The 25,367-nt window shown below is 38.4% G+C and overlaps 2 protein-coding genes across 3 annotated transcripts in view; one reads left to right on the top strand and one right to left on the bottom strand.

The window, feature by feature from the left end:
• tesca (tescalcin a) overlaps positions 1 to 5,159 on the top strand; it is an 8,671-nt gene extending 3,512 nt beyond the window's left edge. Inside the window, exons 4-8 of the mRNA XM_014985688.2 lie at positions 247 to 386; positions 3,169 to 3,230; positions 4,216 to 4,323; positions 4,407 to 4,454; positions 4,531 to 5,159. Of these exons, the coding sequence (XP_014841174.2) occupies positions 247 to 386; positions 3,169 to 3,230; positions 4,216 to 4,323; positions 4,407 to 4,454; positions 4,531 to 4,614 (442 nt within the window). The 3' untranslated portion in view covers positions 4,615 to 5,159. The remainder of the gene's footprint in view (positions 1 to 246; positions 387 to 3,168; positions 3,231 to 4,215; positions 4,324 to 4,406; positions 4,455 to 4,530) is intronic.
• On the bottom strand, positions 5,084 to 25,367 carry fbxw8 (F-box and WD repeat domain containing 8). Of its 2 annotated transcripts, XM_014985685.2 has the most exons (11): positions 24,781 to 25,359; positions 24,048 to 24,152; positions 22,719 to 22,883; positions 21,452 to 21,540; positions 18,722 to 18,879; positions 17,698 to 17,894; positions 17,369 to 17,587; positions 10,497 to 10,624; positions 6,307 to 6,480; positions 6,076 to 6,192; positions 5,084 to 5,610 (listed from the first exon to the last, which is right to left on the bottom strand). In XM_014985685.2, the coding sequence occupies exons 1-11, from the start codon at positions 25,216 to 25,218 to the stop codon at positions 5,445 to 5,447; spliced, it is 1,956 nt and encodes a 651-aa protein (XP_014841171.2). In that variant the 5' UTR covers positions 25,219 to 25,359; the 3' UTR covers positions 5,084 to 5,444. The 2 variants fall into 2 exon arrangements, with proteins under 2 accessions (XP_014841171.2, XP_087864796.1); XM_088008670.1 differs by lacking the exon at positions 5,084 to 5,610 and having other exon boundaries at positions 6,307 to 6,406; positions 24,781 to 25,367.

The following is a 25,367-nucleotide window of genomic DNA, read 5'->3' as shown; positions in this document are numbered from 1 at the left end:
AGTTGTGTGTTTTTAGCTGGACTGTTTTCTGCATTGGTTTGTGGTATAATTATGTGATTTCTGTTCTCTAAAACACAAGTCATGTGGAGACTATCACATGACTATCAGTCATGTGATAGTCATGTGGGTCAAATGTAATTTTCAAAGTTATTGTAACTAGTTAATGCAGGTGGTTTACATATTTAATGTGGTTTACATTTATCAACAATAATTAGATAATTTTCAATGCTTTTGATTGAAACACAGGAACCAGCTTGATAACGAGTTGGGATCATATGAGGAAATCGGCTTTGAGGAGTTCCTCATGGTCATGTCCCACTTCCGTCCTCTAAGTATTAAATCGTCCGCGGAGGAGAGGACGGCAATGAGAAGACAGAAAGTTCGCTGTGAGTAAAACATTTTTACTGCAACCCAAACCTGGCCTGCTCAGAAAACCAGGCCAGAAGTACAACACGACACATGTAAGTGTGTGATCTGTAACCGCATGTCAGCTGTTGCCTCCAAGCAGCTCGAAGGTATTTCTGGCTCAACATGTGAATGTGGCCACAGCAAACTAACAAATCTAAATGTCACAAAGACAAATGCATGACCTGGAGGCAAACAGTTGGTAATTATTTTCAGCTAACTATATCTTTATCTCTTTTAAGATACATTTTTTCCACATATCCCTGTCCCTTTAATTTGTTATGTATTTTTACTACCAATATCCTGCCATAATATTGTGCATTTCCTGGTGTTTAATTGCCATACAAACTATGAAACTTTTTAGATAATGGAAAAATGTGGTTTATTGTGATGTCTGCAAACTGAAACCTGACAGAATGGTTGGAATTGTCCTTTTTGCTGCTTGAACTATTTTTCCCACTCTAAGCAAACTGCTATACAGTGAAAGACTATTTGTTAATTACAGTTTCTGATTTATGCAGTGAGAGACTTGCTCTGATTCTGCAATTCACTTTTTGTTGCTCGAGATAAATCAATAAATAGTTAAATGTGGTTTATTCAAAGAGAACTATTCAAAAACCTATTGGTAGTAATATTTCAGCTTATTTTCTGAGTAGTCTGTACTTAATTATGTCTAGCCGTGCTTCAGCTCAGTTTGTTGTGCTCCAGATTGGCAGGTTAATCTCAGTGACAAGAGGAAATCCTGCATGCATTTGCATTCTGACTTGCAGCTCTTCCTGAATGTCTACATCTGTTTTTTTAACATATGCACCACAGACATAAACATCTCTAGAGAAAAATGATCAAACCATGCATCAGATCCTTACTTCCTTCAGCAAAATGCAAAGCAAGGCTCACTTTTTGGTGATAAATAACAAGACATCCCATTGGAAAATATCGTGCATGATGTTTTATGATTTAATTCGTCATGAACATATTGCAAGAAAGAAAATTTAAAGTGCTCATTTAATGTTTTTTTTTATCTTCTCTCAGTGCAGAAATGGAAAAAAAGGTTTTGAATATCCAGAAATTGTACAAAAAAAGGGAGAAATTTACAACTTGTCTGTATTTCTGGCATTTAGTTATTTATCTCCACTTAAGCATTTCCTAAGTAGCATTCAGCTGCCTCCAGCTCTTTCCAACCAGTAAGAAGCAGCTCTTAATTAGTGACTGTGACTGAGTAAGATGCATTGCATCACTTCCTGTTGCACTATATGACGCTGTTTGTGTTGGAGAAATTGCATAGTTGTGAGATAGATGGAAATTGAGGAGGAATTTTAAAAAAAATTACAAAATCTGAAAAATGTAGGGTTTGATTTAATTCAACCACTTTTCTTCTGGTACCTTTAAATATAGTGCAACCGTCACCTAATTAATCATAGAACCAGCCAAGAGACCCACAGTAACTTTGGGGGAGTTGCAGAGATCCACAGCTCATGTAGGATAATTTATTGACAGGATGTTTATCAATTCTGTGCACTACATTGTTGAAAGAAAGCGTTATGTAAAACATTGGGCTGTTAAAGTTAAAGGCTGTGAAGGGTTTGAGACGAGTGAATGTTCACCTGGCAGCAGGACAACAACCCTAAACATAAAAACAAGAGTTACATTGGGATGGTTAAACCTAGACTTAAAACCAAGTCTTGGTTTTAAGTCTAGACTTAAAACCTAGACTTGACACAGACGTTTTGCTAAGTCTGTGTCAAGACTTAGCAATTTATATTCACAGACTCCATGCAATGTGACAGAGATTAATGTATTTTCTAAAGAATTAGCAAAAATGACTGCCTTTAAGTGAGCCAAGCCGATGGAGAAATATCACAAAACACTGAAAGCTGAAACTCGCATGTTTTTTTTTTTTTTTTTGTAAATTTCTCGCTTCCATTTACAAACTAATTTCATCACATAAATTCTCATAGCCCATAGCAGTTGATACTTGCAGTATAAGGTGACAAAATGTGAAAAGGTTCAAGTATATAGTTAAACAATTTGCAAGGAACTCTAGGTACCAAAACCTATAATATTTCTTTAAAAGTTGGTGTGATGAGAAAATGACAAAATCAAAGTCACCCATAAAAAAAAATAAAAGTATTCCTTCCTGTAAGTACAGCAAGAACTAAAAACCTGTTTATTGGCAAACATATTTTCAGACCAGAGTTTCCTAGTTTGAACAAAGAATGTCTTTCCTCAAACTTGAGAAGTGAACTCAATATTTGACAAGAGGATTACAGACTCCACCCTACACTCCTGTTTCAACCAGATGATAGAAATGTAAGATAAGAACTCAAAAGCAACAAACTTTCTGGTGCCTGAAGAGTCCAATTGTTTTTTTCTCCCAAGTAAAAGACATCTTGTTTAGTCTAAACAGACTAAACACCTTTTTATCAGTCATATGAACTCTGCATTTTGGTTTTTGTTGGAGCAGAAGTTTTATTTCTATCCGTCTGAATCAAACAATTCTACATCTCGATCTTTAAAAGGAGCCAGATGTCTTTGAGATGTGAAAGAACCATTGGAGCAATCAAACTCTTGTAACTTAAAGAGGAGAACAAAAAGGTTTTCTGGGCATTGCAGTGTCAGTCGTAATCCTGGCTTGTAGGATCTGCTTCATTATCTTATCCCTGAATCATCATGACAGGCCCTGTAATCACAACTTCCTCTGGTGCAATCCCATAATTTGTGGGTGGAAATTTCTTAAGAAATCTAATTGTTTTGTTTTTCCAGTCCTGTTCAACATGCACGACACCGACGGTGATGGCAAAATTACTCTGGAGGAGTACAGAAAGGTAGGTGCTCATTATGTGCTTTATTTAACACGGATTACATTAATCCTTGTTTTGAAATATGGTTCCATGTTCCAGATACCCATTACGACACTCAGCTTTACTTAGAATAAACATGGCCGCATGCAGATCTGGAAGTAAAACATCTCCACTGTTATCAAATTGGAAATTAATTCAATTAAAGCTAAGCTAACTCTTGTCAGTAAAATGACAGTTTTCTCCAACAAAAGGTGACCTTGAGTCCAAAGCTCTTAAGATAAGAAAATTTGATTTCTGTCCCATTTGATGCATGGCATATTTTTCTTTGTCATAATAATTTTTAATGCATCTGAACTAGATTGAGGTCAAATACGATGAAAGGAAACACTAAAACATGCACAGAGCACTGGACGCCAATTCAATTATATGTTTTCCAATTGATCATTTTGCCAAGGTTAAATTATTGTGGATATAATGAATTGCTCCATGTTGTCTTGCTTTAGCAGCTACAAGAGGAATCCGTGTGTGCACACTCCCATTGTCAAAAGTAGTGAGTAATTAGCTCCAACAGACCAGGTTAAAATCTACAGGATTAGGGACCATTAAAGGATTGAGGTCACTTAGTGACCGATATAACAATAAGTTATAAAAAGAATAGGAAGGAAGACATTTTTCCTTTAAATTTAGGTAATCCGATCAAGACATTAATTGACACAGAGAGTGAAAGTTAAAAGCAGCACTAGCTCAATTAATGCTTTTGGGAAAGAAAACAACTGAGCACAAAAATGCTGGATGAGTATTTTCCATGAGAGAGAAAACCAAATAGTTCACATTATGACAGAAGCAGCTCTTTTGATGATTCTGTCTGAAAACTTTTCAAAGAGTCAGAATTCAGAGAGGGGAAAAAAATAATTATGTTTCGTTTCTTTTTCAGTTGCTATTATCCTCTTCCATAGTTTCAACTTTTTCAGTGAGGATTTAAAATCTTCATTTTCTGTTTACATCCAAGGCTGTCGAGGAACTTCTTTCGGAAAGCGGGACCATCGGGCAGGAGGGTGCTAGGGCGATAGCAGATGCTGCCATGCTGGAGGTGGCGAGCACAAATGTGCCCAACTTGGTAAGAGAAGTCACCAAAACCACGCCGCTAATATTCCTCCCTCACTGTTGGACCAATAAGATAACAGATTCCTGTTGCTCTAGGGCCCGGATGACTTCTACGAAGGAATTACGTTTGAACATTTTGAAGAGGTTAGCACTTTTTCTCACTTTGTTAAATACACAAATACATTTTGTGGCTTCATGACAGCATTTTGCTTGTCCACAGATTCTAAAGGACCTTGAAATGGAGTCCAGGATGCATGTTCGCTTTCTGGATATGAACACTGCTAACCTGCGTTGTGGAAAATAATTGTTGGTCTAAGGAACTCTTTATGTTGCTGCTGATTTTAGCAGAACCTCCTCGGTCCTTAAAAGGGAAAAAGCAAAACGCCTTTTCAAGCACTAACATGTTTTCAATATAAAAAAATTTGTAAGATTCTCAAAACTGCAAGCTACTTGTGAACTTAATGTTTGATAACAGAAAGCCCTTTTAGTGCGGTATGTTAGCATTTAGAGCAGTTTAGATATTTTAAACTTTTCTTAGTCTTATTGCATTTAGCTATATTTACTATGACCTCACACTGTTGCTTTGAAAATTGCTAATGTGCAACATGAAAGATTTTTACCTTGAAACAAAAGTGTGTTACATGTGATCTACTGTGCTGAGCATTTGGACAAAAAGACAATTCCTCCTCAGAAATCAGGATTTGATGATGTTTTTACTACTGAAGCTGTACATAATAAACCACTACTGTTATAAAAGAATAAAAACAACACTATTTTTAATTATTACTGAAATTATTTATTTTCCCCTTATTTCAAAAGAAAGAATTTTAAATAAAAGTGGAAAATAAATATCTGGACTTTTCTCTTCTTTTCCCCCTGAAAAATCACAAAACATGACAATTTTTGTGGATAAATTCTACACCGTGTCTGATCTAAAAAGTCAAACATTAAAACAAATCAATGCACAGCAATGTTTATCAAGGTGGCAATCTTGCAGCAGACGAGCCGTTTGCATCCTAATAAAAGCACCAAAATGGTAGTAAAAGGTAACTAAAAATGATCAGTGTGACAATCAGACAGATCAATGTGTCTCTTGTCCATTCTGCTCCACAGACAGTATTTTGTTTGCAGCGGTCAGTGAGACGGATGGGAGCCAGACAGCCTGTCGTAGGGCACCGCCAGGTTAATGTTGTAGTTGTAGCCGGATGAGTCGATGTAGTCGGACCTGCAGATGGGCAAGATGTGATCCTGTGACAGGGCATCCTCAGAGAAGTCGTAATGGCTGATGACTCCTCTGTGTCTGAAATGGACAGAACCAACAACAATTACAGCTTTACAGACTTTTATTTAAGAACTGAAAATTAGACATGTCAGAAAGATTAAATTTCATAAGTGTGAAGGATTTTTTAAACTTTTTTCAGGGAGGGATAAGATTTCATTGATGCAATAAGCCAGAATACAGTGCAACTTCTTATTTTTGTTGTCTGTATGCTAATGATCAATATGACTGAAAGCTCATTCAGTTCACTTCAATTCAGACACACTTTATTAATCCCAGAGGAAAATTAGATATCAACCATCTAGAAGTAGCGGTAATCAAATAAGAATATAGATTTTTTTTTTTTAATTTGATTTGCAAAAGCAGAGAAGCGGAAAATTCCTATTATCCAAACTATTTTTGACATGTTTTAAGAGGAGTAAGAGGATGTTTAAAGGATGTCAAGCTTAAAGTCATTTTAATAGGTGTAGAAGAGAAGAAGGTGACCTGCGGTGAGCTGTGAGGTCATCATCTGTGATGCAGGCCCCACGTGGCGACTTGTCATCGGGGATGTTGGCTGTTACCAGGGTGCTGGTGTTAAAGCGAACATGCCTTACAGGATGCCTTCCACAAAAACAGACAATTATACAACATGATAAACGCTAAAAAGAGCAGGTGGTACAACCACAAGGAGGAAAACTTACTGCAAAGCTTTAGTTGGATCTTCTAAAGTCCTACCTGTTGTGCATCTCCCACAGCTTAGTTCCCATCCTCATCTCCCAAACACACACCAGTCCTTCGTCTCCGCCGCTCACGATCTTCCAGTCGTCTGCCTGCACTGAGGTGACACCCAGGTGGTGGGCGTACAGGGATACCAGAGAGGAGCTGGACCTGAGGTCAAACACTCTCACTCTGCGTCATAACAGAAAGGGAATGATTCTGCTTTATGCCTGGGTTGTTTTCTTTAGCAAGAGCAGCACATGAGCTTTTCTGTACATTGTGTGCTTCCTTTGGAGGCAAGCACACAATGTGCAATCTGCATCATGGTACAGGTCGTGTTGTATGGAAGAGGAGAGCAAATAAATTAATTGAATCTGTTGGTCTTACAAGTTGACTAATTATCTGAGTGAGATTTGTTGTGACTTTGTTCCATCTTCTTCTGATAAAACAAACAGGAAAGTCAAAAACTATTCTAAACAGGAACAATGAGCACTCTTACTTTTTCTGCTGCGTAAGGATGACATTGTGAAAGTTAATAGTCCCACAAACCTACAACAGCCTCACCATTAAAAACATATTTTATCCCGCGATTATATATTTTTTTCTCCAAAAGACTTGCATCCAATCATGATGAAACCCTTATAGCTTTTTTTTTATTTCAGAAAAGGAATACCTACATTAATAAAAATGTAAAATAGTCTAACCAACAAAATTAAAGAAACATAGAAAGACTTAAGCATAAGTAATACAGAAAATGCCAAGCCAACAAAAATCTGGGCCAGATCACACCATACTAACAAAAACAACAGCTGGACATTTGAGCTCCTGATCATAGTGTTTAAAAAATAAGGAAGAAATTGTAATACATGTTGATGTTTGTTATTAAAGTTATTTCTATTGGAGGAAAATGTGTTAAAACAACATAGCGCAAGATTATGATTAAAATAATTATGATTATGGATTTTAAAGTGCTGCTTTCTCTGATGGATTTAATGCAATAAGAGGAGGATTTTTGCTCAGTGTGTTTCATTAGCAACAAAAGCCCAGGGGACGTTCAGCTCCATCTGTTGTCGGCGTGGCTTTATTGCAGCTGAAAGCATCCAGGACATGACTCCATCCAGGATCAACCTTCTTCCAAGTCTTCATTACCATAATCAAATTTACTCTGGGGACTCAGGCAGATTTCATTTTCCACTATCAAAACTTTTCTTTTTTTTTTTAAAGAATCAAAGTTAAATGGCTAAATGGGCACCGTGGACTTGTTTGTCTTCAGCTCGTTGCCTGTTTAGTGGCATTACGTGATGGAGGCGCACGTTTAAACAATGAGGAATGAACATTACTGGCAGACCACAGGAAGCCATAAACCTAATGCTGGAGGCGACCGTCTTTGCTGAACTGTCACTGGCCAGAATCGTTTTCATTAATCACGAAGAAAGTGTGAGAGAGGCACAGACCACTCCTGAACAGTTATTTTTCTAAAGCCAGAAGAAGTCATTAATCATCCCAGGCATGACGTCTGATTTAGTCTAATGATCTGGAGTTCACAATCTTCCACATGAACGATGTTTACTAAATTTCAAGTCAAAATGGAGACAGAGACTATCGCATACACTGTAGCACATCAAAGCGACAAATCTAGTGTTTAAGAATGCCGACAGAGCTTAGTTTTAAAGGTTCAAGTCTGAAAACTTATGGGTCACATCATGTTCAAGTTATTCTAACAAATGCACTTTTTATTTCCTCATGCGAGACAAAAATCTTTTTCTTGAAGCGAACTGTGTTGTTTTTAGAGTTAAGTGTGCATGAATAATTTACAGAAACAACAGAGAAAAGACTCTGACAAATTCACATTTAAAAAAAATTCTGTTCTGGTGGGCGTCCATTTGAAACATAACCAAAAAACTCCACAACCGTCTGCCTTTTTAGCAAAACTTATAGTAGCAATGATAACAGAGACTAGAAATGATTTCCCTCTCACAATGCCTGGACTCTGTTTTACTTCGGTAAAGGTGTATGTAATTTTTGGATAGACATAAAAGTATTTTCAGATTCATAAGGATATTGAAATACATTTGTATGTGTTAAAAAAAATCATTTAAAGAAAGACCAAAACCTAACATAAATTCTTAAAGCATAGCTCACAAAATCGCTCTACATTAAAGTGGACAGCTTTTCGCTCCTCATGTTGTTTTTTCAGAAAAAATCTATTTGAGCAGTGACTTTAATTTTTTTATTGATCTAAAATGTTTTCACAGTGTGAAATTGTGTTTTAATGTTGATAATTGGACACCCCTCCAGGATTTAATTGTGATAGACTAAATAAAGGTCAGGTGGTTTAAACATGTAGCAGGGAACATGTAGACTGCATGTCTATTTGAAATCTGCACTTTCAAATATTGTAAAAAATGTTTGGATGTGAAAAACCCAAAATGCTGTTTGCTTTTAAAGTTCTTGTCAGTCTGTACCTAAATCCTTTGGTTATGATACAGAGATGATGTTAGTCTTAGGTTATTTTGTACCAACCAAATATCCTTAAACGTTTGTATCTGAAAATTACTTTATCATAATTTACTCCTGGTATATTATGAACTTCAACGTGAAATAAACTGTTATGCATAGATGAGGACACCTAGTTTGTTAACGGGTATGAAAAGAAGGTAAACGCCAACGTGTATGAATAGGCAAAGCAGCAAACTGACCTGGAGATATTTGGTTAAATATCAGTTGGTGAAATAATCAGATAAAGAGCTGAGTACACATGTATGAAATGATTTGCCTGTGAGTATGAAATGGAAGTAGGAAGGGATGAAATGGCAATGTGTTGGTGTGAACTGGCAAAGGGGTTAATGATCTGGAGCTATTTGGTTTATGTGTTCTTGGTACCAAATGTCTTATTCTGAGTAAAAAACAAAAGAAAAAAGAAAACTGCTTAAACACCCTAAATCAACTGCAAAACAAGTCACCTGCTTACAAAAGGACTGTTTGTTATAAACATTTGAGTTTTACATTGTTGAAATCTATAAAGATTTTATAGAAACTGAGTAAAATGATCATAGTGCGAAGCAAAGTGATCACCCAAACTGTTTTGTTTTGTACCGTTAATGTCGGCAGAACAAAGCGTTCTGCAGAACGGGCACCCATTAGCTAACAACCTCACACTTTTCTGTTTTCTCTTCATTTCCTGCTCAGACTTGTCTTGTTTGCACAGATGTGTTCTTTTTTCCACACAGGCCTTATCTGGACACTTCATTTGGTGCTTGGATCTCACAGAAAAATGCAGAGTGACAAAACTCATCTGGACAAAAAGAAGGGATGCATTAGGCTTTGGCTTGATGCCACCCTGACAAAGGGCCAAGAACGCCGACTGTCCGTCAGTCTCCACCGTTCCCATTTGTCCTCGACTCTGTGCTGCATCGGCTGAAGCCAAAGTGGCAGAGCCAAGCTAGAGTTGTTTTTTCCCCCTATCTGGATGAAATCTGATCAGAAACCAAAGACCAAGAGTGAAGCCACTCACAAAACAAACAGAACTATTTCTTTGTCTTTGTGCAGGTGCTGTTAATCATAACTAGCAGGAATGGGAGAAACAGAACCTGAACAGTATGATGTGGTCTCTCCTTCGCTTTAAGCCAACTACTTAACAGCCAGATGGGTTTGGGGCTGAATAGAAACAGCGGGGGCAGCTTTGGATGAAGACATGCCAGGGATTTCTCCTTTCCTGGCATCCTACGCACCACGGCACCCTCTAACAAGTGCAGAATAGATGAGAATGGATCTTTTATGCGTCTTTTCTTTAACAGGCGAGCCAAATGTGGCAAGCATGTGCACATTAGTGTGTGTGTTGTTGCTGCTGCTGCTGGATGAAGTCATTACAGCCAGAAATCCTCGTCTCTTAACATCTAGTAGGTAATGGAGAAGACAAAGAGCAAAATATCACTCCTGCGAGTGTATTTCAATGCATTCCTTTTTCTCAATAAGCTTTCAGAAGCTTCTTTTTTCAAAGAAACAGATAGTCTTGAATAATGCACAAATATAATAGAGTTATTGTCTTCTCACATATTTTGCAAACACCTGTTCTCTACTTCCAGAATATTCTGCTAGGCCTCCATCATCAAACATTAGTCTATGTCCCTAGTTCAGTTTTTTTTTTCCACTGGTGCATTATGTTTGTGCATTCTCTATCTGCACTTGTGAGTGTTTTTGTGTCCTACCTTCTGTCTTTGTTTCCACACACCAGCAGATGAGGGGGGCTGTCTCTCAGGTTGACACAAGTGAAATCTCCCGGCGAGCTGCCGACACAAACCGTTGGTTTCCCGGTCTCCAGGCTGTAGACGTGGATCTGAAATCCAGGATCAAACATCAGTCGACCGAGGAAATCCGTTCATTTCAGAGCCGATACGATACCAGAATTTTGTAATACTGCCATAATTTTAAATACAAAGGAAAAACTTCAACAAAAATTCAGACAGTAACAAATACTATGCTTAAAACGATCTATTCTGTTAGTGTAAATGTCGGTAGTTGTAATAGAAACCTGTAGAATAAATTACTCTACATAATGCAATATTTTATATTTAAGAGTGTATATCAGGCTGCATGGAATATTGCATGTAAATCCACACTTTTAGTACATAGCGATGTAAAAGTCCAGTCCTAAATAGTTACTATTCATTTCTTAAACATAATTTTCCACAAATAAAAGAAAATATATCCTTACACATTTAAAAGTTTTTTATGTTTTTTTTTTCTCTATTTAAAACCTAAAAAGTCAGGTGAACATTTTGTTCTTCAAAAATGACAGCAAATTTACAACACTAAAAATAACAAGCTTTCTTTTTCTTTTTTTTTTACAAGATCATGAAACATTTGCTGCTTTAAACAAGTTTATTTAGCTGGCCAGAGAGCAAAAATGAGTCTTTGGACTGCGAGGGTTGCAGAGCCGTGGCGCCGTCTGAAGCTTGGGCGCCGTTGCCTCCTGAACAGGACAGTGAGGCTAAACAGACCTTCGATAAGGTCTGGTTTCAGAGGAAGTCCTGGACAACTTGTCAAGCCTTTTCCCACGAGGAGTGGGATAAAAGTCCTTAGTAACAGTCTGAGAAGTCGGTGTCTGATTGTCCACTATGCCTGGAGTAAATCATAACAGCAAAAGTGTGCGCTGCAAAGCACTAAAGATGCATGTCATAAAGGGGTTGAGAAATTACTGATAGTCGTTAAAGGTGGTACTTGGGGTTCAATTTGGACAACCCATTTGAATTCAAACTTGCATATGTTTCCAAAACAGCTGCTAGTTTGTGACTTTTACCAACGAACACAATTTACAGTGGGGGATGATTATTATATATTAAACTAAACTGAAATTAACAATAAGAAAGAAGCACTTTTTAATATTTTACCGCTTCCCGTAGGCAGACAAAAATCTTTCAGTTCACAAAAAGGGTGCGTTAAACTTGCAAAACTGATGATAAAACTAATAACATTGGATATCAGCCAATGAAGGTGCAGTCGTATAGGAAAAAGCCTTGTTTGTAAAGTAAAAGCACAGAAGGACTTAAGTAGATGAACTAGAGAGAAACTTAAAGGCAAACCTGAATTACTGTCTTCTACAGCTTGATGGCTGCAAACTTCACAGAAGTTTCAATGATGTCATCTGGTGCTGGCCTAATTGATCAATTAGCAGCTGGTGTTTTCTCATCCAAACCAGACAGAACAAGCGGGTTAACCGCCAGGCAGAACTGTCTTTGGATAATTAAACTGAGCAAAAAGGAAAACAGAGGAGAAAAATGGAAAGAGCTGGAGCCAAAAGGTAGAAGCAAAGAAAAGCAGAAAGACAGCAGAAGAAGACATTTGAAGAAGAAGAAGACGAAAAAAAAAAAAAAAAATATATATATATATATATATATATATATATATATAAAATAATAAATAGAGGAAGGCAGGGTATAAACCTTCAGAAGGTGCCAGGAGTTTTTGTGTGTCCCCATATTTGGGCCAAGCGGAGCTTTAATTGTGCTCCACCCCAGGGCAGAGCCCAAACCACACTGGACTTCAAAATGACAGCTTGATAGGATTTGGACAGCTCAGGAGACTGGAACGCAGAAATGAGGTTCAGCCTGCTGTTCTCAATGAATCACCGCAGAATTAGGAAGATAATTTTATTAAATACGTCCCCACCTCAGCCACTAAAATGAAGAACTGTCACTGAGAGAGGATAAGCAGCTGATTTGTGATAGTACTGGGGGCTGTTCAAAGACCAGGAAGAATATTAGTAAGCACGGATACAGTGCCGTGGTTCGGCTAATGCTCTCTCTGGTGCTCGGCTATTGAAGCTTGCAGACAAAAGAAAGTCTGAATTACACTGTGATGTTAATGTGATTACTCTGCATGCTTTTAAACAGATGACATTTATAAAATCACTGCTGCTCCTCAGAGAAATCCTTTCATGTTGCTATTGCGACTATCTCGGAACTCATAAGGCTTAACTGCAGCAGTTACTCTTATTATTGAGCAGAAAGGAGAAATTATGAGTTGTGTTGGACCAGGTGTGTGCATATTTTTGCCTCCATAAAAGAATTCAGCAGCGGCCTCCATATTCAGACCTAATCAGGGAAGGGATACACTTGTACAATAGCCTGCTGAGAAAAAAATCTGAACCACTGCTTCCCCTCTATGCAATGCTACATTAAATCTTATACAAACACCCACATCTGGAACAAATATGGGCTCAGGGCCTCATTTGGTTTAGACACCATGTGAACAAACAGAGATTAGCCCACTGGACCAGATGCAATATTATGCATAGAGTTTGTGCTTTCACATTATTTGGTACTTCCAACACAACATAATGGGCACTGCAAATCATGCAAACCACCACCCACCCCAAACAAAAAAAAAAAATTATGCAGCTACTTATGGAGATTAACTCATCAAATTTGTATGAAGTTAATTTTGGATTCTTCACTGAAAATACAAGTAATTTAGTGCAACAATTAACCCCTAAAGAGTATTTCTGTGGCATTGCTTAACATGTTTTGGGTTGGTCTGGAGATAGAAAGCTAATTAACTAATTAAGTTAGAGAATGACAGAAAGATTATACCCTAAGTCCAGCCCTCATTCCAACCCTGCTTCCAATTCTCCTTCCCACTCTAATTCCAACTGTCCTTCCAATCTTCACATTAAGTAAAGTTTCTTGGTGTCCCTGGATGGGTGCTGTAGTCCAACACCATCAGAAATGGGTTAGGCATTTGTCATGCAGCGGTGATCTTCATTAGTGCAGACAGTGCACCTGCACAGTGCAGCGTAAGACTGAGTAATGTTAATGTCATTACCACATTACTTCTACCTTTAAATAGCACTTCCATGCAAAAGATTTGAATTGTCTCAGATTTGTGACGTTCAAGTCGCAATATATTTCAACATTTCAAATGGCTGGCTTAGCATATTGATTAAATTAATGCTGCTATAGCATTAGATACAGTTTCAGTTTTATATTTGTGTTATTTTTTGTAACTTAGGGCAAGTGTCATACAACAGTAAAATGAAAGTAAGACACTCTAGTTTGATGGGGAAAATCACTAATCAACAAGTGAAATACAGAAAAGTTTAGATATTTTTTATTGAAAAGCATCAAAACAAACTTGAGTCTTATTTGATGCATAAAGAAAAAGAATGTTCTTTCATATACTTTTTAAAAATATATCTTTGTTCTTTCCGGATGAATTCAAAACTACTCCTCCTGTCGAGGAACCTGCAGCACATTTGTACTATGACAGAGGAAAAGCTATAAGCAGGTCAAGTAGCTAGGTCAGGGAGCAGTATAAAGCAAAATCTGCAAACAGAAACTGTTAAATTAAGAAGTTACCGGTATTAAGTTATGCTGGAGGTAGCTGCAGTTTAAAACCCAAAATAACAATTTTACACTAATTTGCAACTACACAGCCTGGCCTCATTCCTGACTATCAATTAAGCTTGGTGGTGAAGGTGGCCAGCAAAATAACAGGCCTCCCACAGACCTCACTATCTGCTGTATCTGAGCAGCAGGTGGTGCGGAAAGCCAGAGCCATTGTGGGGAACCAGAACCATGCTCTGCACAGTGCACACACAGTTTGGAAAACACAGAGGAACACAAAGGGTGCAGGATGAAAAACTCAGTTGATCCCCATGTAGTACATTATTTTGGTAAATACAGGTGATTTTATTCCACTGTGGGATCCTAAAATATAAGAATTTTTAGTACTGATGTGATTTAAGTATTTTAATTTAACTCTCACTTGACAGACTGAGTTTGGGCAACAGATTAACTAATACACTTAGTTAGTGACTGCAGGGATTTGCCTTGAAAGTCTCAGGTGGGTAGCATTCACTTTAGAATATTTTAGCTGATGCTTACAGCATTGAAATTTACTGATTAGTTTATTTTAACAGTTACTGTGTGTATCAAACTGTGTGTATCAAACTGTAGTAGATTATTTTATGTTTTTGCATTTAAAGGTGAACTTTTGATCACACTGACTTTGTGTTCATTCAGATAACAAATCTGCTCGTTTGATCTCGTCTTCATAAAGAAACAACAGTTTTTCTGACAGCACTGAGGTAGAGCTTCTGTGGTAGATGAACTGTTTGCCAGTGTGAATGCCAGCTCGTGTTGAAAACAGAGCCATGAGCTGGGTGTGTGCCCAGGTGATGTTGGTCCACTGACAAGAGGAAGGCAAGGAGTAACAAGGATCTGGAGGCGAGCCTCAGCCACACACACACGGTCTCTACACACATGCCAGGACAAAGCAACAAAGACAAGGAAGAGCGGCAGAAGTATCTACAGTTTGAACGGAGTTTTACTAATGCAACTGCATCCAAGTTAAAAAAAAAAGAAAAGCACAAAGTCTGAATAAAGTTAACAAAACAGGTTAATGTCATTCGGTTCATCCGAGTCGAGACGCTGTAAATGGAAAAAGTGTCACTCTTACGTGTGAAAAACGGTGTGAGATGATTTCCTCGGATATCAGCTCTGCGCATCTTGACAGGTTTTAATGAAGCATATGTCTCTTTACTAAAGACAGTAAAAACGGTGGCAGCCAAATTGTGTTTTGTCATCTGTGCTGCAAGAAACAGCTGATAGAAGCGGAACAAGAGTGAAAGACTAGTTAATTAAATTTCCAAAAATTTGTTAATTAGTGAGAGCGTTCACTGATCATGAATTGGCATTATTTATCATGAATTTTGGCCTGGATCTGATCTGAAAAAATTATTTTAGAAGGATTTAACAAACTTCTGATTGAATTAAAACCAAGTTAGTCTAAGATTAAATATTACATTTCACCTTGAAGATGATAAATTTTCTAACCTGATCATTTAAAGAAAAAAAGTTTTGAAAGAGAAGCTTGATGCAACGATAAATTGAATTCTAGAAATTAAAAAAATATGTAATTTCAAAACGATTTACAATTTTATGCCTCTTCAAATGAAGCTGGAGCTCCAGTGGTAACCTTTAGTTGTCCTATTTATTTTAGTCTTTTTATTTTTTCCAGGTCTTAGAAGGGGACTACTCACAAAAAAAAAAATCTAGGATTGATCACAATTACAAACATTAGTCACCTGGAAATTATTTAGATTTGGGATTCTATCACTGAGATTCATGCAGGATTTTTTAACTGAATCATTCTTTAATTTGCAGAAATAAACAAAGCTGTAGAGAGGACTCAAACAATAGACTGTTATTATAGTGAGACGTCGGTGCTACGCTCCTTTTGGTCCACTATGTGGTGCTTTAGGGCTGCAGCTGAATAAGTACATCCAGTTTTCCAGAAGCTATGATGTCACTGTAGCTGTTTTGCCAATAAAAATAAATAAATCCATCACAGACTCCAGCAAATATCTTCTTTCAAGATACCAATAAAAGCAAATTGTTCACTGTGCATTTTTTGAGTCTGTCTGCTTTTTAATTTATGTTGAAAAACAGCAATGGTATCATACCCTCCAGGGCTAAAATGGCCCAAGAGTAGTATCCCCCAAATGAGTATGTTGTCTCAAGGCTCTTTGTACTAAGTAAAGGTTTAAGAGTCAATTAGCCACACAAGGTCCTTGGAAACACAGTATTATTAGAAACAAACAAAAGCTGGCTAAGAAACAACACTTGATAAAAGTACACTTGAAGGCTATAGTAATTAAGAGAAGCGTCTAGGGAAGGCTGGCTGTAACTTAGGAGAGTTATTTCAGATATAAACAAACCCCCCACAGGTTCATGATTGTTGAATCTAATGGGAAAAGAGGTAATGGTGATTATGCCACCACGAGACTCAGGTTACATCTAGACGAACAAATGCTGGTTGTAAAAGTTCACAACAAAATCTGAGTTTGGATCTTTTACAGCATGTAATATGTACTCTGTGTTTCAAAGAGATTACACACCTTTTACCTATAAGGGCTTAATTCACTTACCAGGCAAAGGAAGATGGTCATTTAATTAAAACATTAGCATAATCCTGAAATTTCTGTCCCCTTTGCTTTTCTCTGCAGTGACTTGTATTTGTGAATAACAACCAGCATATTTCCATTTAACCAAACCAAATTGCAATTTACTTTGTTCCACGTCTCATTTTTTCATTACACACCTGCAGAGAAAACGAGTGGCCTTGTTAACTCTAATGGAAACCTTTCATTGCAATTAGGGAGATCAAGGTAGCTTGCAGTCCTTTTTACAGCACGTCTAAACTCCAGATGCAGAGGGTTCAGGTTGCTTCATCCAGTTTGCCAACATTCACATTTACCCCTGGCAAAACCTTGACACAGCTCCATCTCTTCCATTAACACACAAATACTATATTGTCAGTTCATATAAATATTGTAGAGGTGTACGTAACATCCAGAATAACCATGAACAAATGTGATTTTGTTGCAGTATCTAGTGGATATGAATGCCTTTGATTTGACTTTTTATTGTTAAGAGCTGTATAGTCAAAACAACCTCTTAGTGAACACCTTAGAGTCACGAGAAATGCCTGTTGGTGTTTCTATCTGAGCTACTGAGCCACTCTTCTCAGATCTGCCTTTTAGTAGCTACCAAAGTCTGCAGGGTGAAATTGAACCCACCTTGTTGCCTCCATCGTGCATGGCCCAGCCGGTGCGCTTCACCCCAAAAGCAGTGAGGGTGTTGGAGGCATCCAGACAGGTTACAGGATGACCATAAACAGAGTGCAGGGTCCTTGGCTGCTCCTCCTGAGGGTTCAACAAGTAGACATCCTCTCCAGCCGCTAAAACCACTAGTGGGGACTGATCTGCCCGGTTTGGTACAAAAGTCAGGCTCTCCACCTGCCATATATATGATAAAAGTACAATTCACGATAAAAAAAAAAAAAAAAAAAATCAGCATCTGTGGAACATCGTCTTTCATTAACACACAACCAAAGTGTCCCACTCACTGTTTTGGGTAGCCGAGTCTCGCAGACAGTCCTCCAGTAGCCGCAGTCATTGGCGCTGTCGAGCCGAACGTATGACCCTGCGGCTGAGATCAGGACCGGACGGTCCGGGCTCAGACCCAAAGCCTGGATCCTCCTGGGTATCTGGTAGTGGTGGATGGGCTCCCCACCTGTTTCTGTACTCCACAGGTCTACACAGCCTAAGCCAGAAACACAACTTCTGACTAAAAATGTTTTGATTTCTATGTGCAAACAGTATTGTTGCTACGCCAAATGCTGAAAATGAGACATTGTGCATAAAGGTTTAATAGGCATCTAAATGTATAGATAATGTTCAGCATTGTCATTCTATTACATATAATTATCTTTTGTTCACAAATGTCTTATAGATTGCTGGTTTCCCAAATATGTTCATTACATTTTTTGCACAAAATCATTCTTAGATAATGAGATTTTAGTCTGGTCAGTTCTGCCTATTAAACACTTTTTTTCAGATTGAGCTGTTTTAGGGCCTCTCGTCACTTTAAAGTCAAATAAGCTGCTGCTGCCCACGACCCCCAACTCAACATTATACTCACATGCTGCAAAGAGATACAAAAATATACAACCATACATCTTTGAAAAGCAGAAGTAGAGCCTCCTGCACAACCAACAAGAATGCAGCAAGTGAATTATGAATGGTAAGTGAATAACCAAACCCTTGTCTTTTCCTGCAACCATTGTACTGCAGTGCTCATCTTCTAAGTGGGCGGAGCTTCGCTCCGGTTGCTAGGTGAGGGGCTCGGCTGGGGTTGACAGGTAACAGCGCAGACCCTGTCGATTGTGACTTAGCAATTGGATGGTTTTTGAAAATGCTCATTTTTCAGACACTAAAAAATTTTTTCCTATTGCCAAAAAACAGCTGGATGGCACTTCAAGCACTTTGGCTGTTTATTTTTAGAAACTGTTGAAATCCAAATGGAAGTATAAAAACATGCAAAATGTGAATTTTGCATAACAGACCTCCATTAAACAAACACCCACTTACCATCTTCATATGAAGCAGCGGCCACTGTGCTGTTGATCTGGACGTGACTAACGTGCGGTCTCGGGTGCGTGTTCGCTGAAAGACTGTTGGTCTTGAGGAACGAAGATGTTGAGTCCCAGTGCAACGTATCCCAAAGCCTCACATCACCAGACGTGTACCTTAAATATAACGCAACAGATGGGTTACTAGATATTACTTAAGTGTCTTTTAGGATTTAGAGTGCCGTTATACAACCAACATGTTTTGAATAAAAGAGGTCAGATTAGCTTTCAGTGGAATAAAAGACAAGTGGTTGCCTGGAGTACATTAAGGACTTGACGATGGTGTGCAATCATCCCCTCTCAGTTCTCCTCCATCTGCACACTTTTCTTTTGTTTGAGAAGAAATGTCTAACAAATGGAGCAGAGCAGCCCTCTGCTCTGAACTCCACACACCTCCTCTCCCATCTCTTTGCCCCGGCTGATTAGCTCTCACTGCGAGAGACGAGCATGCTGCCACCTTCACAGATTCAATCATGTCTCTGTGACTTGGAGCTGCAATGTGTCGTACTGTAACAGCCAGTTTGACACGGAGCGTGTATGCGAGTAGCTCTCCGTGTGTGTGTGGGGGTGGATTTGCAGGGTTTGGCAGGAGCAGAAGCACACACTTTTTCCTTAATTGGTGCATCATCAAAATGCCAGCGATCGGCATGACGCGCATGCTGGATGTCGCCCAACAAACTTCTGCGGGGAGAAGTTTCTGCTCAGACTACAGTGGTATTTCTGCAGGCCTCAGCAGATCTGCGCTGTCTGAGACGGGTTAATGGCCACTGCTTCTCCTGTTGCTTTTTATTTTTTTATTTTTTCAAAAAGCCAACTCCCACCGGTTTTCTGTCACCAATCAAATCAGTCTTGACTTGCTCTTAACTGCTATTGATTCTTTTTTAGACAAATTCAAATAGTTTCGTTTAGCTCAATTACTCTTTAAGTACCAATAATGAGGAATGTACTGACATCATGAATATGTTAGCAGCATGTGCATAAAGCTGAGGATTTAGCAGTGAGTTCACATTGCATCAGGCCACTTATTAAATGTCTTCAATGTTTAAGTACTGTGTGTCGCACATCTACTAATTTGAAACCACACAAACAGGCTGTTTTCTCTAAAGGGATCCAGCAGGACTAATGGGAATCTAGTAGCCTTTGTCCCAGGAGACACTGCAGATCTCCTTAAGGGCCTCCTATTGAGCCCTCCAGGTCCCTCACAATTTATCACTGCCTCATACCAGCTAGTTAAGGGCAGGTTTAGCTGATTAAGCTGCAATTCATGTCCTCTTTCCTCAATAAATGCAGTTCTTACTTGTGTTTTTTTGCAAAGAAGAGCAATAATGTGACTATATGATTGTGAATGAATTGTTTTAATTAACAATTTCTGATCAGAACTTACTCTGTCAATGTAAAAATCCTTGTTCCTGCTGTCATTTGGTTTCATCAGAAGTCTGACATCTGGCTTTAATGTGTGGCTGAAGTCATAAAACTGATGTTTAATTCTCAAATCTGGTCCTGTGAAAACCTTTGAATGTGCCTGTAAATTCAGCTACAATAATTATGTCAATCAGGCAAAACTACTTTTGATAAATGATGGCCACTGTAGACTGAGAACAGCACACAAAAGGTACAGTTTTTAAACATGCTACGACGCGGTTGTCTAGTCATTACGACGTGACCCTTTTCAAAATCACTCTTGTTTTTCAATTATAACACAAAACAAAGCATTCAATTGGATCCTAATATAGTTCTCCAACTAACAGGAAACATGATAAAAAGATAATCAGTGCAATTCATTCCAGTGGTCTGATCTGGATTCCTTTACTTTAACTGTTACCCAGCTAATAATGACACCGACATCATGTTTTGGAGCTGCATGTCTGGCCAGAAGCATAAAATTATACTGAATTAGGCTGTATTAGAATAAATTGCATTTAAATTAATTTGACCATTTTTCATTTAGAGTCCTTTTCTTATCTAGTGTATAAGTTTATATAGTTGAAATATAAATAAAATTAACTGAATGGCAGTCTAGTGAAATGCATGTTTTTCACAGGGCATTGTGTTACTATCATGTAATGAGCAGCTCATTGCAAAATAAAGACTTTAAAATGCTTTAAGTTAACCAAATACTATTCGTCAATTCTTACAAAATACATAAACTCCCTTAAACTTTGGAGAAATTGTGGGTGAAGTCTGCTCAGACATCCTGAGCTAGCCAATCAGAGGAGGCTGGGATTTAAGCAGCCGGTTTCTTTAGCTTCTATTCTGACAGGAAATAGTTAATTTAAATACTATCTTGGCACATGGGGACTTAAATCAACTTCAACTTATTTGTGTTTGTCAATAAGAAATACTTCATTTCATATAAAACATTGTGTATTTGGCCAATACCTCATTAGCATTCCAGTTGTTTGATGTTGTTGTTCAGCATAATACATTGTTTTCAGCTGTAAAGATAAATCCAAACTTCATCCCCTGATTTATAATTTCGTCAATGTAAATGCAACATTTTGGCATAGGTTTAGACAGGGACACACAGCGTCTCCTACGTTCATTTAAACCCCCGGCATTAAATCACAAAAATCTATGACCAAGTTTTATTTAGTGCGACAGAGAAATCAATGCAGATGAAATGAGACCAAGTGAGCTCTGCTAAAACAAAGAGGACATTAGGCAGGATCTGCTCGTCCTTGAAACTCACCCGGCCAACACGAAGCTGTCACAGGAGCTGACGTCGCACAGAATTTTCCCCAACTCGAACTGCAGCTGGCTGACAGATCCCACTCGATTCTGAAGAGGTACAGATGCTGAGCTTAAAACTATTAACAATTTAATTAGTGTAGCAGACCAACACATGACTGTGAAGCGGAAGGAACATTTTGTACAAATTAAAAATCTGAAAAGTGTGGAATGAATGTGCTTTCTGCTTTGCACATCTTAAGAATTGAATTTTTGGCTTTTCTTCTTTGTAAAAAAAACTCAAGCACAGTTACATTTTATACAAAGCATCAGTAAACTTCAAATCAAAGTCTTGCTTCAGATTCTAGATTGTATTTAGAGTTGGGCTTTGATTGGGCTAATCAAAGCCCACTAAACTATTCCATTGTAGCTCTGACAGCATGTTTATGGTCTCCTTTCTACTGAGAAGTGATCATCCTTCATTCTCAAGTCTTTTGCATCTTCAGACAGGTTTGTTATTATTGCCATGCATTGCTCCATCCATCTTCCTATCAACTCCAACCATGACCCCAGGATGATGCTGCCACCACCATGTTTCACTGTGGAGCTGATAGGCTTATGGCAAGTGTTAGTTTTCTACCACACCATGTCTTATGGGGTCAATATTATTAATAATAGTGCTCTGTAAAATGTCCAAAGCTTAAGATATTGTTATTAAACAAATGCAGTTTTAAGTGCTCTCTTTATCCGTGATTTGTGGGGTACATTTGTGATGTTATCCGTTCACTAACGATTGAAATGTTGAAAATAATGGTGATCCAACGTCACTATTTTTGGCTGCATGCCGTAGTAGTCAAGTTTCTATTTTGGAAATTATTTCAAAAATCATGCATCATTTTTATTCCACTACTCTGGTAAGTTTCACTGTATGTTGATTTATCACATAATATCCCAGTAAATCAAATCTGCAGTTGTAATGTGACAAAATGTGAAGGAGATGCAAGGAGATGCATTATGAATTTATTTCTCTTACCCACAAGTAAATCAAATGAGAACAGCATAGTTGACCTCTACAATCTGTGGTTATTGGCAATGAGATTTCTAAGTCATGTAAATATTGACAAATAAACACTGTAATCATGGTCTGCTGTCAATCACACGTTAGTTTTATTGTGTTATTTTGATAACACGACTTCATGCCACCTTCACCTCTCAGACAGTTTTAGTAATTTGATTAAAAAAAAACTAAAAACTTCCCATTTCAGTGAAGTAGAACAGATCAAGCTCACCTTCCAGTTGGAGCGGACAGTTCTGGCCGAGTTCCTGCAGTCTCGCAGGGTGCTCTTCCAACATGGGGAGCTGGACACGGAGGCACCCTGGTGGTAACCTTCCCTCTGGCACAACCTGAACCACAGAACGCCATCCTCCGCGAGGACTCTCCATGCCCTGCTCACCTGGGAGGAGATTGGACAACATGACAGTGGTTTGAGTCAGCATACATTAGGAGCTTGCATCACTCATTTCCGCTTAACGAGCCCGGCCGCCTGCCAAAACGGGCTCTCTGCACCACGAGTGCTGTGGATCTGCCACTCAATATCTAATTTACTAACATGCACAAAATAAAGCCATGAGCTGCCCAAAGCAATACAGAATGAAGAAGGTAAGTGTAATTAAAGTAACTAATCGCCAAATTATGGACGCTGCACAAAGAAACAATAAAACTAAAGTTATACATGGATTTTATTGACAGGCCGTGATTTATAAGTCTCTTAAAAGTATGCTTGATCATCTCATCTGTTTTAATTTAATTAATAACATAATGTGAACCCTATAAAAAAAGCATGCGGAGCAGGTCTACAGTTGGGGTCAGGACCCAACCATCCGAGCGTACGTGGTAAAACACCAGAAGTGAGAGCGGGAATAAAGTCCATTCACTTCATTTCAGCTAGTTAACTTGTAGAGTGCAGCAACAGGTGGGGGCAGTGTGTCAGTCTATGAACAATAGCTTGGCATATCATTAAAATGGCCTTTTGAAATCAATTTTTAAGACAAAAAGTGTTTTTTAATAGAATAATTTATGCACAAGACAATATAAAGGACTTTACATGATACAAATGGAAGACAAAAAGAAATACAGCATAAAAAAATCCAGTTAGATTGGTTGACCAGAAGTTGGTGTAAATGAAATTATTTCCAAAGTAAAGGAACTGGATAACCATGTTTTCATGGAGTTTGTTCCAAAGTCGAGGAGCACAGAAACTAAACTCTCCTAGTTTAGTTCTGGTGCTGGGAAGACTTAAGGGGTCTACATAGTTTATGCCTGAAATTCAGCTATTAAATTCTCAGTAATTTTACACTGCCTACATTTATCCTACAAAAACCAAAAAGTAATTTTACTTTCTCATGGTTATCATTTCCTCTTCAAACAAGAATTTCAATCTGCATAAAATTGTGAAAAGAAAACCAACTTTAAAGGATAAAGTAATTACTGTGAGGCAAGATAAACTTTCTCCCTCTACACTTCCCCAGTCTGGATTTTTTTCACAGCCTCTTTAGGAGCTAAAACATTCAGCTGTACACAGATTTTTTTTTTTTTTTTTGTCGTTTCTGCACCTCACCTGGGCACATCGGCCAAGCTCCATGCAGTTGAGGTACTGGAATATCTTCAAGGCTAATTCGTACGGCAATTCAATGTCAAAGAAGGGAATGTCGTTGACTTCATTCTGCAAAGAAAAGGGATTACAGTACTAAACACAAGATATGCTGCTGTAAAAAGTTTTTACTACCCTGGAGATTTCTCCTGTCTTTGCTTTTTTGCTTCAAAAAAACTCAAGGTAATGGCGACACACTCTATCCTCTATCAGAAATCCTGAAGGAGAACGCTCGGCCACCAGGTCGTGACCCTAAGCCCAGGAGCACTTAGGTTATTGTAGAGCAGGACAATAGTCTAAAGTACACCAGTAAAACCACCTCTGAATCACTAAAAACAAGGGATTTGGAGTGGCCAAGTGAAACTCTGGAATGACTGAAATATGGCAAAACATTTATCTTTGAAACGCTTCAATAAGACTGAATTGAGACACTCCTGGGAAAAAAAAGATGCAGCCCATTCCTTCACATTGATGGGGAAAAAAAACAATGACCATTATTGCAAATGCTTAATGCCACAACTAATTATTAAATTAACAAACCAATTATGTTTGCATGTCAGATCATTTATGTGCTCCATTTAATTGATTATTTATTAACTGATTATCTGAAACACAAAAATCCAAGACAGACGAAACCTGTAGGGGGGAAACTACGTTTTCACACTGAATTTGTGCTCAACCAGTTTCTTCCACATCATACCAGATCCTGAATGAGTTGATCCACAAGCTCCTCTTCTTTCTTCACCTTCCTCTGAGGCTGCCTCTGCTGCTGCTGCTGCAGGGATACGCTGCATATGTTGGTCATGTTATCATACTGCCTCTTTCTCCTCGTTCTCTCCTCCTGAATCCTGTCCAGCAGGGGACTGGTCCTCCCATCCAACAGACTGCGTGCAATGGAGACATACTGAGGCTGATCTGCCTCTACAGCAAAGCTCCCACCACTAACACTTCCCTCGTCCTCAGTGCAGCTCGATTCCTCTTGTTTTAGAGTATCACAAGGTTTCTTTACGTCTTTCTGCTCGGGATGATCCCTGGAGGAGGAGGAAGAAGGAACGCAGACGAGTCCAGTCTCTTCTTTTCTATTTTTTAACTCTCGTTTCCAGCGTTCCCTGAAGGCAACAAGCTCGTTCGCTGCCATGTCATCGTTCAAAAAGTATACATTTGAAGTTTTACAGAACAGGATATGTAATTTTAAGTTTAAGACTAGCCCATTACAGAGCCGCTGTTTTTGTCGGTATCTTGTGGAACCGACAAAAACAAAGTCGCTCTTCTCTAAAAACAGACCGA

This window comes from Poecilia mexicana, unplaced genomic scaffold (genome assembly GCF_051168715.1).
Source record: "Poecilia mexicana isolate PSO_F unplaced genomic scaffold, ASM5116871v1 scaffold_9, whole genome shotgun sequence".
Lineage (NCBI taxonomy): Eukaryota > Metazoa > Chordata > Actinopteri > Cyprinodontiformes > Poeciliidae > Poecilia > Poecilia mexicana.
The sequence above is the reverse complement of the archived record's forward strand: the minus strand, read 5'-3'. Positions and strand labels throughout refer to the sequence as shown.